The sequence below is a fragment of the Anguilla rostrata genome, chromosome 3, assembly GCF_018555375.3.
Source record: "Anguilla rostrata isolate EN2019 chromosome 3, ASM1855537v3, whole genome shotgun sequence".
NCBI lineage: Eukaryota > Metazoa > Chordata > Actinopteri > Anguilliformes > Anguillidae > Anguilla > Anguilla rostrata.
Genome location: NC_057935.1, coordinates 54,227,687 through 54,240,952, shown reverse-complemented (window position 1 = coordinate 54,240,952; position 13,266 = coordinate 54,227,687). Strand labels below are relative to the sequence as shown.

General features: G+C 45.5%; 1 protein-coding gene across 1 annotated transcript in view; it reads left to right on the top strand.

Annotated features, from left to right (window-relative positions):
- The window catches only part of abcb7 (ATP-binding cassette, sub-family B (MDR/TAP), member 7), a 37,874-nt gene that overhangs the window by 16,166 nt on the left and 8,442 nt on the right, over positions 1 to 13,266 (top strand). The window contains exons 6-12 of the mRNA XM_064328303.1: positions 2,011 to 2,279; positions 4,565 to 4,653; positions 5,093 to 5,180; positions 6,691 to 6,865; positions 8,371 to 8,528; positions 10,562 to 10,725; positions 11,823 to 11,952. Of these exons, the coding sequence (XP_064184373.1) occupies positions 2,011 to 2,279; positions 4,565 to 4,653; positions 5,093 to 5,180; positions 6,691 to 6,865; positions 8,371 to 8,528; positions 10,562 to 10,725; positions 11,823 to 11,952 (1,073 nt within the window). The remainder of the gene's footprint in view (positions 1 to 2,010; positions 2,280 to 4,564; positions 4,654 to 5,092; positions 5,181 to 6,690; positions 6,866 to 8,370; positions 8,529 to 10,561; positions 10,726 to 11,822; positions 11,953 to 13,266) is intronic.

The following is a 13,266-nucleotide window of genomic DNA, read 5'->3' as shown; positions in this document are numbered from 1 at the left end:
GAAAATAGCCACCACTCTCTTAACCCCTTAAATTGCACAGGCCTGTATTTGGGCCAGTCTGTGTTTATTTGCATTCATTCTGTTTTTTTTATGGGCAAATGTTTAATAAATCAGGTCACACAATATACCATATGAAAGTGTTAAAACTCACTGTTTTATCTCTATGTACTGTTTGACAATGCATTATGGACAATGTGTTCCTTATTTTGTTATATTTGGGGAGGCAAAACAGGCTTTTAGGGGTCTTCACCTTCTGTAAGTATTGGAAATACACAGACTGCACAAATCACAGTTTATACTCTGGATAAGATGAGCCCACCTACAAGGTTCTCTGACCAGTACTGACCATGCAGTCCCTCAGTAGAGCCAATGGGACCTGCCATGCACATGCGACAGACTCGACATGGAGAGCATAACGTCCTCCTAGTTCATAGCCAGCCAGTGGCAAGCTATTACAGTGACAGGCAGAATACTTGTGTAACTCCAGTCATCATAGAATCCTTATTATTTTCTTACAGAAATTAATTGTGACGATTGTGTTGAGCAGACCTGCTTATAGTCAGTTGTCAATAGCCTAATTCCCTCCAGGTAAGCAAATGACACGTAAAATGCAATTGAGTCTGCATCTTCACAGCCACATTATAGAACCAGTCCCAGACAGTTTAAAAAAAAAACGAAATCCTCACTGCTCTGTAGATCTCTGTAAGCTGATACTGTTTACATGGCACAGTATCAGTATCGACACCAAAAAAATCCAGTTCAGTCCATACCTATTTTCCACCCCGGTCCAATCTTCAAAATATTAACCTGCCAGTTAGAAGGACAAGAGAGTGTTAGAGTGTTTAAAAGGCCATTTGTAATTTCCACTTGGAGTACTTTCCTCTGATTAAAATGCGTATTATTTTAACGTGATGATTGCACATCGTTCTGCAGCCTTTCCGTGAACTTTCTTTCCCACGATTTAACATTGCTGACCCGTTTAAAAAGTCTACAGTTTTCCAGATTCTTTTTTTTTTTTGATGGTTTGACGGTCCGGCCCTGTTCAGGCTACTGTATCCCTTCATCACATTCATTCCACCCCCATAAAGCTGTGCATGGACAGGGGGCCTGCATCAGTAATGGTAATTGCACATCAAAGTCACTTGAAAGCTTCTGCCTTCACAGTGCCCATTCTGTCACTCTGTGGGGCTCTTTTTGTCTCCCATTCTATAGCTGATTAACCCTCATTACTACTCGTGACTTCTGGAGGTGGGGGTGGGGTGGGGGAAGGGTTGGTGAAAATTGGGTGCTTAGATCACCCCCACCACCCACAAGTCAGCCTCTCAATCTGGCTAAGATGAATATTCCCCACCTCCGGCCCCATACTGCGAAACTTCTGGGTTCTGTTGTCTTGTTGAAGTGTTGCGCAATGAAAGAGGTTTTTTATCTTTTTTTTTTTTTTTTTTTGTTCCGCGTTTGAGGGAGCAAAGCGCAAAGTGCATAACTGAAGCCTTGTTGCTAAATCTGTTTTCCAAATAGATGTCCTCAGAGAATTCCTGTGTTTCTATAACTGTTTTTGTTACCTTCGTTTTACCGGGACGTCTCGCCGAAATCGACTTTTTCTTTTTCGAGCGAGACCCGGCTTCGGTGGCAGACCATTAGCAACAAATTTCCCCCAGCAGCATCCAGGGAGTAAAGTACTCTCGAGCCATTCTCCCTGATTTCGTTTCTCAGAATGAAGGAAATAAGAACAGCCCGTGAGCATCAGCCGTCTGCTAATTTTGGAATAAGGATGGGACTTCAACAGTTTCTCCAGAATAATTACCTGAAGACAACTTGGGGTTGGTTGAAAAAAGGACAGAACCGAACCTTCCATATTTCCCTTGCGCACAGTTGATTTGTTAGGATGATGTTAAAAACAAGCTTGTTACTGGTCTGTGGCCTAGGTATGTGTGAGGTGGGGTGTCACACATGCTCTGTCCAGCATTGCAAAAAGACAACCGGTCTTCTTTTCTCTGATCTGTCCATCAGACGGCGTGTCGAGGGCTGGCTCCGCCCTCTTCAACGAGCTGAGGAACGCGGTCTTTGGGAAGGTGGCCCAGAACTCCATCAGGAGGATCGCCAAGAACGTCTTCCTGCACCTGCACAACCTGGACCTGGGCTTCCACCTGAGCCGCCAGACGGGGGCGCTGTCCAAGGCCATCGACAGGGGGACCCGGGGCATCAGCTTCGTGCTCAGCGCCCTGGTCTTCAACTTGGGGCCCACCGTGTTCGAGATGGGCCTCGTCAGTGCGATCCTGGTGAGCAGAAGCCGTTCCGGAAGACCTCATGAGGGCAAGGAGCTGTTCTGTTTGTCCTGACGGAACACTTAAGCCCAACAGGAGTAATGCAATACCGCACCACAGTTGGCTCCGTTGTGGGTCAATAGTATCCAAGCGGTTTTTCATACAGCAAAATCAATTCATAAAAATGTACAATTCCAGTTCCATCAAGTACCAACTAATAGGCCTATACTTTAATGCAGACAACATTGTAGAAGATAGGCACGCTATCCACAGTATGATTCTGCATAGATATCTTAACCTGCTCTTGATGCTTCAAGTGCCTCAGTTCAGTTGCACTTATTGTATTTTAATCAAATTGGTTTCATGATTGGAGAGGCCACATTTTCCGCATATCTCACCCTCTGTTTTTCTTCTGTTTTCTTGGTCTTTTATGAAACTGATTTAGAAAAGTGCAAGAAAAAAAAACACAAAAGCCATGGATTTTTCACAAAAGCCCTATATGGACAGGGCTAGTTTTACCGAAAAGACATCCTGTTATTGTGTTCATTACCTTTTCCTCCTGTGATTTTAATCCTATATGAATGGTCCACGTCCATGCAGTTACCCTACAGGGCAGTAAAGAGTAAAATATGACATTACAGGACCTCTTCAGGTAAATGCAAATTAGACTTTTTAAAAAGATTTTTACTGCAGGAACAGGCATTCTCTAACTCACCTCTGTAGCATTACGCATGAAAAAATCCAAGCAGCACATTGTTTCTAGAACATTCCTTGCATGCTCCACTCTTGCGTACGCGCTCTGGTCCTTTTACAACCTCAGCTGGTCGTAATCACTTCCCTCCAGAGGTATACAAGGACATTTCTTACCCTGCTTAACCAAATGCGGCGATTATCGTGTCATTGATTCACGAGGGCGGGTCCGTAATAGCGAGCCCCCTTTGGGGTAAAATGGAAACGGGGCTCCAAATCGCTCGGGCCTTCCTTCAGCGGCTGCCTTTGAGTGAGCTGATTAGAACCCCGCCTGGACGAGGCCTTTGCCGCCGTATTCCCGCGTACCTTAAAAAAAAGAGGCCCTGTTTTTAGCGCTCGCTGCCACCGGCGGTTTAAAGGAACGCTGGGAGCCGGGGCCGTGCAGCCAGTGGAGAGCCGGCCGTCTGAAGCGCGGCGCTTTAGCGTGGGGCTGCCCGGCTCCAGGAGAGGCCCGCGCGGCCCGAGCGCTCCCAGCAGCTTTTAAAGCGATTGGCCTTTGTGGAGGAGCGGGGCTCGTTGCTCCGCTCGCGCGAGGGTCCTGCTGGCCGCGCGCGGAAGGCGATCTGGCGGCGGTTCTGTTCCGTTCGCTCGAGGCTACGCCGCGCAAATGTGGCAATCTCTTGGAGGAACCGAAGGCTCGAAATCTTCTCAGTGATCACCACTCACCCCCTGCGGCCTACCGTGGTGTCATGACCAGTGCTTTACTGTGTAGCCCTACATACACTGGCACACACACACACACACACACACACACACACAGTTAGAAACCCATACAGCCAGAGCCTGATTGCATTATTTGGTGTACCGTTGAAACCTCGCTAAAGTGATGCATCCTCATCACAGTTGCCCTGAACGTTTATTGTTGATGAACCCCCAAACCCCCCCCCGCCCCCCCTCGCCGTGAGCGACGTGTCTTTGAGGGAAGCCGCGCCGTTTCGTTCCTTAATGAGCTCCAGTCTCATCGCCCAAACAGCTGCAACTTTTTTTTTTTTGTTTTTCTCTTCATTAGTGACAGTCGGGCTAATGAAGTAGAGCGAGGCGGAGGCTATGGTGAGTGTAATGGGGATAGCGAGCTAATCGCTGTGTGGAGAAGAGAAGCCCTTTAGCAGGGTCTGCGGTCCGAGCGGCGGGTGGACCCTCCGTCCCGCCCACGCCAGGTGTCACCGGGGGCGCTTGGCGGTGGGGGGAGGGGGAGCGGCGATCTCCGCTGAAAACGCATGGCCCCGTAGGATCAACAAGATGGTGTATAGCGGATTTTTCTGCCTTCTATTCCTGCTGCTTGGGAGGAGGATTGGCCTGTTTACATGCACCCCTCCCCCCCTCTGGTTTTCCTAGACTACATAACAAAAGCAACCCAAACATCCGATCTGAATTTCACCTGTGTTGAGGCACATTAGACACTTAAATCTTACATATTGAGTTAGCCTACATAATGGAGCATTTCTGTTTTACTGAAGGTTGATGATGTGGTCTTCTATTTTTTGTTGAATATGCATTGCCCTGTGTGTCTGCACGTGCAGTGTTTGTAAGGACTGTGTTTCCTTTTGCAGTACTATAAGTGCGGAGGCCAGTATGCTTTAGTCGCTGTGGGGACCCTGTCTGCGTACACAGCATTCACCATAGCAGTCACTCAGTGGAGGTATGGAGGCCCTGTCCTTTGACTATTTTATGGTGCTTGCGCATCTGTGTGCGTGCGTGTGTGTGCGTGCGTGCGTACGAGCGTGTGCGCTTGAGTCTGTGCGCATTGCACATGTGCGAGAAGTGTGTGTGTTTGTGCTCATGTCCTTGTGCACTGTATGTGTGCTTGTGCTATTGTATGTGAATGTGCATGTACATGTGCTTGTGTACAGTTGTGTACCCTCTGTCCATATGTACGTGTGCCTGTGTTAGTGTGTGTGCTTGTGTACAGTTGCGTACCCTCTGTCCATATGTACGTGTGCCTGTGTTAGTGTGTGTGCTTGTTTACAGTTGTGTACCGTCCTAGTCGTGTGCCGTGTTATGTGCTTTACAGTTGTACCCGTCCATGTACGTGGGCGCGTGCGTCCACCCCCTCACCCCCCTGCGCGTCTTGTGTTCAGGACCCGCTTCAGGATAGAGATGAACAAAGCAGACAACGAGGCCGGAAACGCCGCCATCGACTCGCTGCTGAATTACGAGACCGTGAAGGTGAGGCCGTTTCCCCCCCCCCACCACCCCCCTCCGCAGCGTCACCTCCCTGAACCGCACGCGGGCCCGTGTAAATATTAACCTCTCCCGTAACTGCTATCTGTTACGCCACAGCATGCGCCGTGGGGCGCGTTTGCATGGGGAGTTTTTAGCACCTGGCTTAAGCCGTCTGTCATTCGTCTCAGACTGAATGCTGATTGGTTGTGTTTCCTTCCACCGCTTAGCTTGTGCATTGGATACGGAGCAGTTTCCCCTCCCCCCCCCCCCCCCCCAACATCTTAGGCCACTTTTGTTACCCATCTAGGTTATTAGCGAGCGTCTCTCCCTCATTCAGCCGGATGTATTTTGTGCGCCATTTCGTTCTGTGTCACCGGTGTTGTTTGCTGTCGGCGCGGCAGATTTTAGCATCGCTGTAAGCCGGTGTGCATGTTTAATTGGATCTCCCGCCCACTCAAAATCCGTTCCGCCAGCACGAAAACCTTCCTCCTGTGTCCTCGGCGCATTCTCCTTGTTCTCTCCCCGTGAGCTGCATCCGTCATCCCAGCACAGAGCCTCGGCTGAAACCCTACCTCAGCCGCGCTACAGCTACACGTAACACACTCTGAACGCTCGCTCCTACGTGCTCACTGTGCATCTGTTCCACATAGCAACTTTGGGTTATAACGGCTAAAAATGTTTCTGATGAATGATACTAATTTCTTATTTAGATTTTTTTTATATTGATGTGGCTGCTTTCCTCTCTCACTCCTGTCTACAGATGAAGTGAGCTCCATAATGTTTGGGACAAAGACTTTTTTTTTCTTTCTTTCTTTTCTTTTCATTTGAACACATTCAGTGTTGCACATTCTCAGCTTTTATTTAAGGATGTTTTTGTACACTTTGGTTTCACCATGTAGAAATTACAGCACTTTAAATGAATACCTCTTTTCAGGCACTATAGTTAAGCAGTTGAACACCCCTGACTAATCAGACACACCTGTGAAGCCATTTGTCCCAACATTATGGTACCCTGAAATTTGGGGGGCTATGTAATGAAAGTGCCATAAATGTCTAAATGTATAAAAATACCCTTTAATAAAAGCTGCGAATCTGCACTTTAACTGCATGCGATTTGTTTAATTACAACATTATGGAGCTCACTGTAGATTTTAGATAATGGAAAATTAAGATTGTGCTGCTCCTGCTGCATGGTTTGCATAAACCATTATAGCATTTTGGAGAAACTGATGCCCTGTAAGGAAAATCTTTTACTCTTATAAATTTATGAGCTGGAGTATTATACAGAGGCCTTCTCTTTGCTGTACGCGCTTTATAATAACTAAAGCAGGCAATGTCCGTGTTAGTCCGCAAGTTCAAATTTAGTATTTCTGTCACTGAACCCCAGCCCCACCCCCCAGCCAGCTTGGAGCTGTGTCTGCAGATTTAAGGCTTTAGCTACAGTGTCTCTTCATACAGCCTTGTCCCTTCTCTGGGAAAAAATGCAGACATTTTCTTTCTGTTTTGTTTCAAGTATTTCAACAACGAGAAGTACGAGGCAGAGAAGTACGATGGGTACCTTAAGGTCTATGAGTCGTCATCCCTGAAGACCACGTCTACACTGGCCATGTTGAACTTTGGTCAGAGCGCCATCTTCAGCATAGGCCTCACCTCCATCATGGTGCTGGCCAGCAATGGCATCATGGCCGGTAAGACCCTTCTTTATCCGATTGCGCCAGCAAGGGAGGCATTAGTTCTGTGAGCAAAGCGATTTAGCAGCTAAGCCTTGTGGGTAATAGGATGGGAAAGGCACCTGCTTGGCTGCAGTAATGGAAGGTGCAGTGTGACAAGGTGGAGAATGGCACTTACTGGTATCGGGGTGATTTAAGTACAGATGGCTCCTGCAGTATGAACAAACTGGCCATACTCTAGACAACATACTACAGAGTGCTTAGGTGTATGCTTCAATTCCATATGCTCTTGTACACTTTTGGGTTTCATTTTCACAGTATTGTAAACACTTCAGTTAGGGTATAGGGACATGCTCAGGTAGACGATGCTGGCAGCGAGGTTGCCGTCAAACCGCCTGCATGTCAAGTGTCCTTAGCAAGACTACCTAACCTAACTGCCGGCGATGAGGCACAATGTGCGCTTGGATAAAAGCGCTTAAATGCGCTACCCTAGAAACTGTTGGTAAAATACAATGTGCCTAATGATGCAGGCAGCCAACAAACATTTTAAATACAAACAAATCAGTCATAGTAGTGACCAGAGGGTATGAAGATGGCTTCCAACCAGTTTCAGCTCTGTGAATGTGATGGACCTGTTTTGTTCTCCACACTGAAATGGATGTACAGTAGAACCTCAGTGATACGTGTTCTTTGGGAATAGGATCTGTTTGTTAATAGCTGAAAAAATGCTTGCAAAATCCTGCTTTTTCATAAACAGAAGCAATATACAAAATGCAAGATAATGTTATGAGGAATTTAGTCTGTGTTCATTAAAGAGAAACTGGAAGCTATTGACCAAGAAAAGCACTAGGATACAACAATCTAGTGGTAGGATTCTAGTGAGGGAGTATTTAAAGGGGAGCAGCGGCCTTGGGACAGGCAGGCCTTATGACTTCACCCAGCTCAGCTTAAAACGCTTCTAGCACTGTTGGTAAATGCCTGTGTTTATGTGTCAGTGTGCTCATTAAGACATGTTTCATTGTCCGTTTGAAGGGTATCTTTGTTTTTGTTCCATTATTTTGTTCCCTCAGAAACTTTCCAAAGTCAAAAATCCAAAATATCCAAACTCACAGATTTCAGTTTGACCAAACACACAATTATAGTAGGAAGAGTGTATTTCCAGTTTTTTAATCATTGGACAGTGTGACCTTCATTTAATATGTGCCTTTTTTACATCATAATAATATACGTATTGTATAATGTGGATAATATTAGTATGTATTTTATAATGAGAAGGGCTAAAAGGAGTAATTTTGTTATGCTAATTGCAGGTTTATTCCAAGTTTGGTTGTTAGTGCATAACTCTGAGTTGCATATCTGTGGTTCTACTGTATTATGTTCACAATGTATAAAAATCTGTGTATTCACATTGTTATTACTGGTTTGCTGGAAGCAGAAGAAGCCAGTTGGCTTAATGTAGACTGAAAGGGGTGGGCCTTTTGTCTAGGGGGACGTTAATGGTTTTTTGACGCTGCTGTCTGCAGGCACAATGACAGTGGGGGACCTGGTGATGGTGAATGGGCTGCTATTCCAGCTCTCCCTCCCTCTCAATTTCCTGGGCACAGTGTACAGGGAGACCAGGCAGGCCCTCATCGACATGAACACCCTCTTCACCCTGCTCAGCGTCGACACCAAGATCAAGGTACGGCCAGCCCTCCCATTTCCCTGGCTCTCCAGCCTGGTGACAGGCTACCTGTGTGTTACCGAGCAGAGCCGGCCGTAGAGTCTGTCTTCACTAGCCACCGAGAGCAGCGTAGACGAAGGGCCTCCTCATCAGACCGGGTGGAAATGACTCTTTGGATCTTTAACAGTGTTTTATTTCTTACTCAGATGTCAAGAAGAGTCAGTTATACAGGTTGATTGATTGAGTGACAGTCTTCTAAAAAAAAAAAAAAAAATTGCCGTTGCATTTGTCAAATATTTCTGAACCTATAATCAAGGTTGTTTCCACAATACAAAAAAAATATATACTGTCAAGAACCGTTGTATTTGGTATAGCAACGTGAACGAAATGATGGGGTGTCAGGGCTGGACGATAAACCGTAACAACAATTATCAAATATTTTGGAGCGCGATAATCATTGGCACCATGCGACATGTTGGCTTCTTCTCGTCCTTTTTTTCCCCCTGTAATTATACCCTGTGCACTTGTGAACCTCCAAACTTCAGAGGTAATGTGACATGCTTCTGGAGGGGGGAAAAAAAAATCACTCCTGTCGTTTGGGCGTCGATGTGACAGCCTGTCGGAAGTACGCCCATGCAGGTTCCATGTGATCAAAACGCATCACATGATCACATGGAAGCCGAATGGCCTTGCTGATAATTAGCTGTCATTCCCACCACTAATGGGTACCAATAGTGATGTCCCCCACCAGAAGCATTTCATGTGACTTGTGCAGTTTGGAGGTTCACTATTACAGCTAGTCTGATGACAGAAAAAAAGACAAAAAATCTGATATATCAAGCAGCAGCAATTATTTCACTCAAAAAATATTTGACAGTTATTGTTTATCACGCGGGATGTGTGACAGAAACAAAATTGATAGCCGTCATAGTTAATATTTCTATGATTGTAAGTCTGCAAACCTAATGTAAGTACAGTACTGTTCAGATCTATTCTCAGACATGTGGACATTTGAACCTGTGCCTGGTTTCGTCATTAGTGATTTTCTCCCGTTCCATTACGATTTCAGCACATTAGCACCATTAAAAGATGAGGAAAATCTGTCTTGGATGTCGTGAAAAGTCTTTAGGTCCTTGAGAGCACAGATGGCGTAATAAGTAGATTCCAGATATGGCTGAACCCTTCATATAGCACCTTCCAAGAGTGACGTCCACACGGGCCAATTATCTGTTTCTCTTTCACTTAATTGTTTAAAGTCAATAAGGCGCCGTATTCTGAAACTGGATGTCACTGCTCTTGCGGAATGCTGGTACGATAAATATTCTCCACGCAGGCGAGATGAAATTCTCCACTGTAAATATCCGCTGTTTGAGCAAGGCTGTGATCTGGCAAATCTTTATTGTTTTGCCAAAAAAAAAAGAAAGGAGCTAAAAATAAAATGGTGGCGGCGTCAGGGGGTGGTAAAAAGTGCCGTGTGATGGGGCTTATTTTTTCGCCGAGCTTGTTTGTATGCAGCCCTGTAATTACCGCGCTGAAAATTTGTCCGCTTGTTTCCGCCGATCGGTAATGGCGGCTCATTGTGGCTCTCTGTGTGGTGGCACAGCACATCAAGCAATTACTGACCCGCTAATATGATTTTGAATGAATGTGGATGAATAATGAGTATAAATTCTAATAACGCTCTGCTTCTCTCCACTCTCCTCACTCCCCGCCCCCCCCCCCCCCCAATGCTGGAATTCTAATATTCTGCAGAACTAAATTCAGCAGTTCACTGATATATTTTGTGAGGCTGGTCTGTGACTTGCGCTGTCAGATTATTACCATTGTATTTTGTGTATTCATTTATTTATTTATTTTTGTTAGTTACCAATATGCTGTATTATACATGTAACAAATTTAATGGTGTGAAACATTTTGGACCTATAGCGGTCATCATCTGATACAAGTTGAGGTCAAAGCATTGTTTAGCACAATTAAATTTGTTAACAGAATGCACTACCCAGCAGCCCATGCTGTCAGGTTCTTTAGCCATGTGCCTTTTGTCCCCATAGGAGAAAGACTTGGCCCCGCCCCTCTTGGTCACACCCCAGGAAGCCACCATCAGGTTTGAGGACGTGTACTTTGAGTACCTGGAGGGACAGAAGGTGCTTAGTGGGTTGTCCTTCGAAGTGCCTGCCGGCAAGAAGGTGGCCATTGTCGGTGGCAGTGGGTCCGGGTAGGTGTCCTCCACAACTTGTTCCTCTTCCAGGCCCCCAGGAGGGGTTTTGCGTTTTATGGGGTAGTCATCAACCAAGGGCAACCAGGTCGAAAAACGGTTTCATTGTCATCAAATTGTAACTGTTCACCATGGGGACCAAGCTTACAAAGAAGCTTTAGAGGGAGATTTTTGATCGGGTTCTCCTTTTTTCTGTGTGAATAATTCAAGTGCAAAGTGCGTTGTGCTTCTCTGTGATGACTGGCGGTCTGAGGGCGGAACAGAGAACAGGCCTTGAAGCCTCACACGTGAATCCAGAGCCTGACGAACGAGTCTGTGCACTCATCCACTGCACCCACCCACCAGCCCCCCCCAGCATATACCCACCTCCTAGAGCGAGATGATGTAATGGTTTGTGATTAAAAGCCTGTGATCATTGATGGCCAATTCCTACAGCACACTAATTAAATTTATAACCGTACACGTGTTGCCTTACATTTTGTTGTGAACAATTGTTTTATTAACACTTCATAGGTACAACTGAGAAAATACATATATTTTTTAGTCCCTCTATAAACCCCCCACCCCACCCTCCTCAACATATGAGGTTTTATTTATTGTTTTGTTTTTTATCCCGTTAATTCTGCACTGTTAAATTAGCGATCGATATTTCAGGCTCAGCAGTATGATTTTGGGGCTTGCGTGTGTATGTATGCGGGGGTGTTGGGGGTTGGGGGGTTGGGTGTGGGCACGTGTAAAGGGTTAACGCTGTGTCGCAGGAAGGGTCTTGTTCGTTGAGCGGTTTTCTCCCATCCAGCTAGATGCACAGTTGTCACCCGGTGCTTTTGATATTTTCCATCCAGTCCACCCCATGGTAACCACTTGTGCAGGTTCTGTGCGGCGCCATAGGGTAAACAAGCCTGTTGCTGCAGAGCTATTCCTCCATTATCTCTAAAATACTCCCCGTGTTCCGAGCCTCTCTTACCCCCTGCCTGGGGTCAGCGGCCCTCTTCTGTAACCTCCATTGTGCGGGGTGCATGCTGTCTGCTCTCATTACATCCATTAATCCCCCCCGCCCCCAGAGTTAGGTGTGATGGGTTTCGCCCCTCTCGTTTCAGTAAGAGCACCATTGTGAGATTGCTGTTCCGCTTCTACGAGCCACAGAAGGGAAATATCTACATCGCCGGGCAGAACATTCGGGACGTGAGCCTGGACAGCCTGAGGAAGGCAGTGGGTGTCGTACCACAGGTGGGTGAGAGAGCGGTTTACATCCCAGGTTCGAGCGGGGCTTTTAAAAGGCTGGCGACCGGGCTACTAGCATCCCTGTGCTGTGTCCTGTATGGAGATCACAGACGGCGTCCTACCTACCTGCCGATGGCCATGCGCAGGGAAACTCGTTTTATCCTTGTGTTGTTAAACAGGTTAGCACTTTCTGTACCAGTAAAGTAGTTGGGTTAACAGGTTTAACAGTTACCGGACCTCAAAGGACCCGTATCTTCACTATCATTAACATTTTTTCCTTGTCCCAAAGTAAATCATTTCATTAGTTTCATCCTAAAACAGTCTATAATTTACCTAGCTGATTGAGTAAGTGATTGAAAAAAGACAGGTCGATAGATCTATAGATAAATCGATGGTTGGATGAATAGTTTGATCGAAAGGTCATTAAATGTACTTTTAAGGTAGGTTTTTATTTGAAGAATCTTAAGAGTAGCATTTTGTTTGGAATGAAAGCTGTCACTTGGTTTCATTCACAACCTTTGTATCTTTGGTTTATGCAAAACTCTGAGAAATGTTCAGTATACTTCATAGTGCCCATACATACTCACAGGACATGGATCCCTTGGTTCATTCCAGCCCTTCGTACAGTACACTCTGTCTGCCACATTAACAGCTTCAAGAAAAAGAACAAAATGTTTCACACCAATGCCATACTTTAATGAGTAGTCCCACTTTCAAAAACCCACAGGGTCAAAAATTACAGGTAAAAAAAATTCTGAACAAAAGCATCCAATTTCACCCATCTCTAGTAGTTGTCTTGTCTTAACCACCGAATTTGCGATTCTTCCTCAAACAGTTAACACAGTACCTGCTCCACACAATTGCAGAAGTCTTAAGCTGACATGTTATCTTGTTATATGTGAACTCCAATTTTAACTAAAAACACAATGACAAACAAAAGCCCAAATACAGCTCAAATGAAAGCTTCAAACATTACTACAACGCCACACTCTGCCCTTTGTGACGTGGAATATTTGCAGTTCTTCAGAATGGCCAATTTAACTTGGCTGAGCAAGTGTACATTTGTGCCTTCTCACCTTGAAGTGCTATGCACCAAAAATAAAAGGTTTCAGAAAAACACAGCACAAATCCTTAAACATGCTTTGAAAAAAATGTTGAGAGGTTTCGTCCTGTGACAGAAAATAAAGCAGTGGAAAAAAATAATTACATCTCTAGACAAATGCATCTATTGTGCCAAGTTGTTGTGTCAGTGAGGCATTTGTAGATAAAATTATACACTGTAGGTCTCCAACTCTTCCCCCCTTATCCTTTTTTATTGGC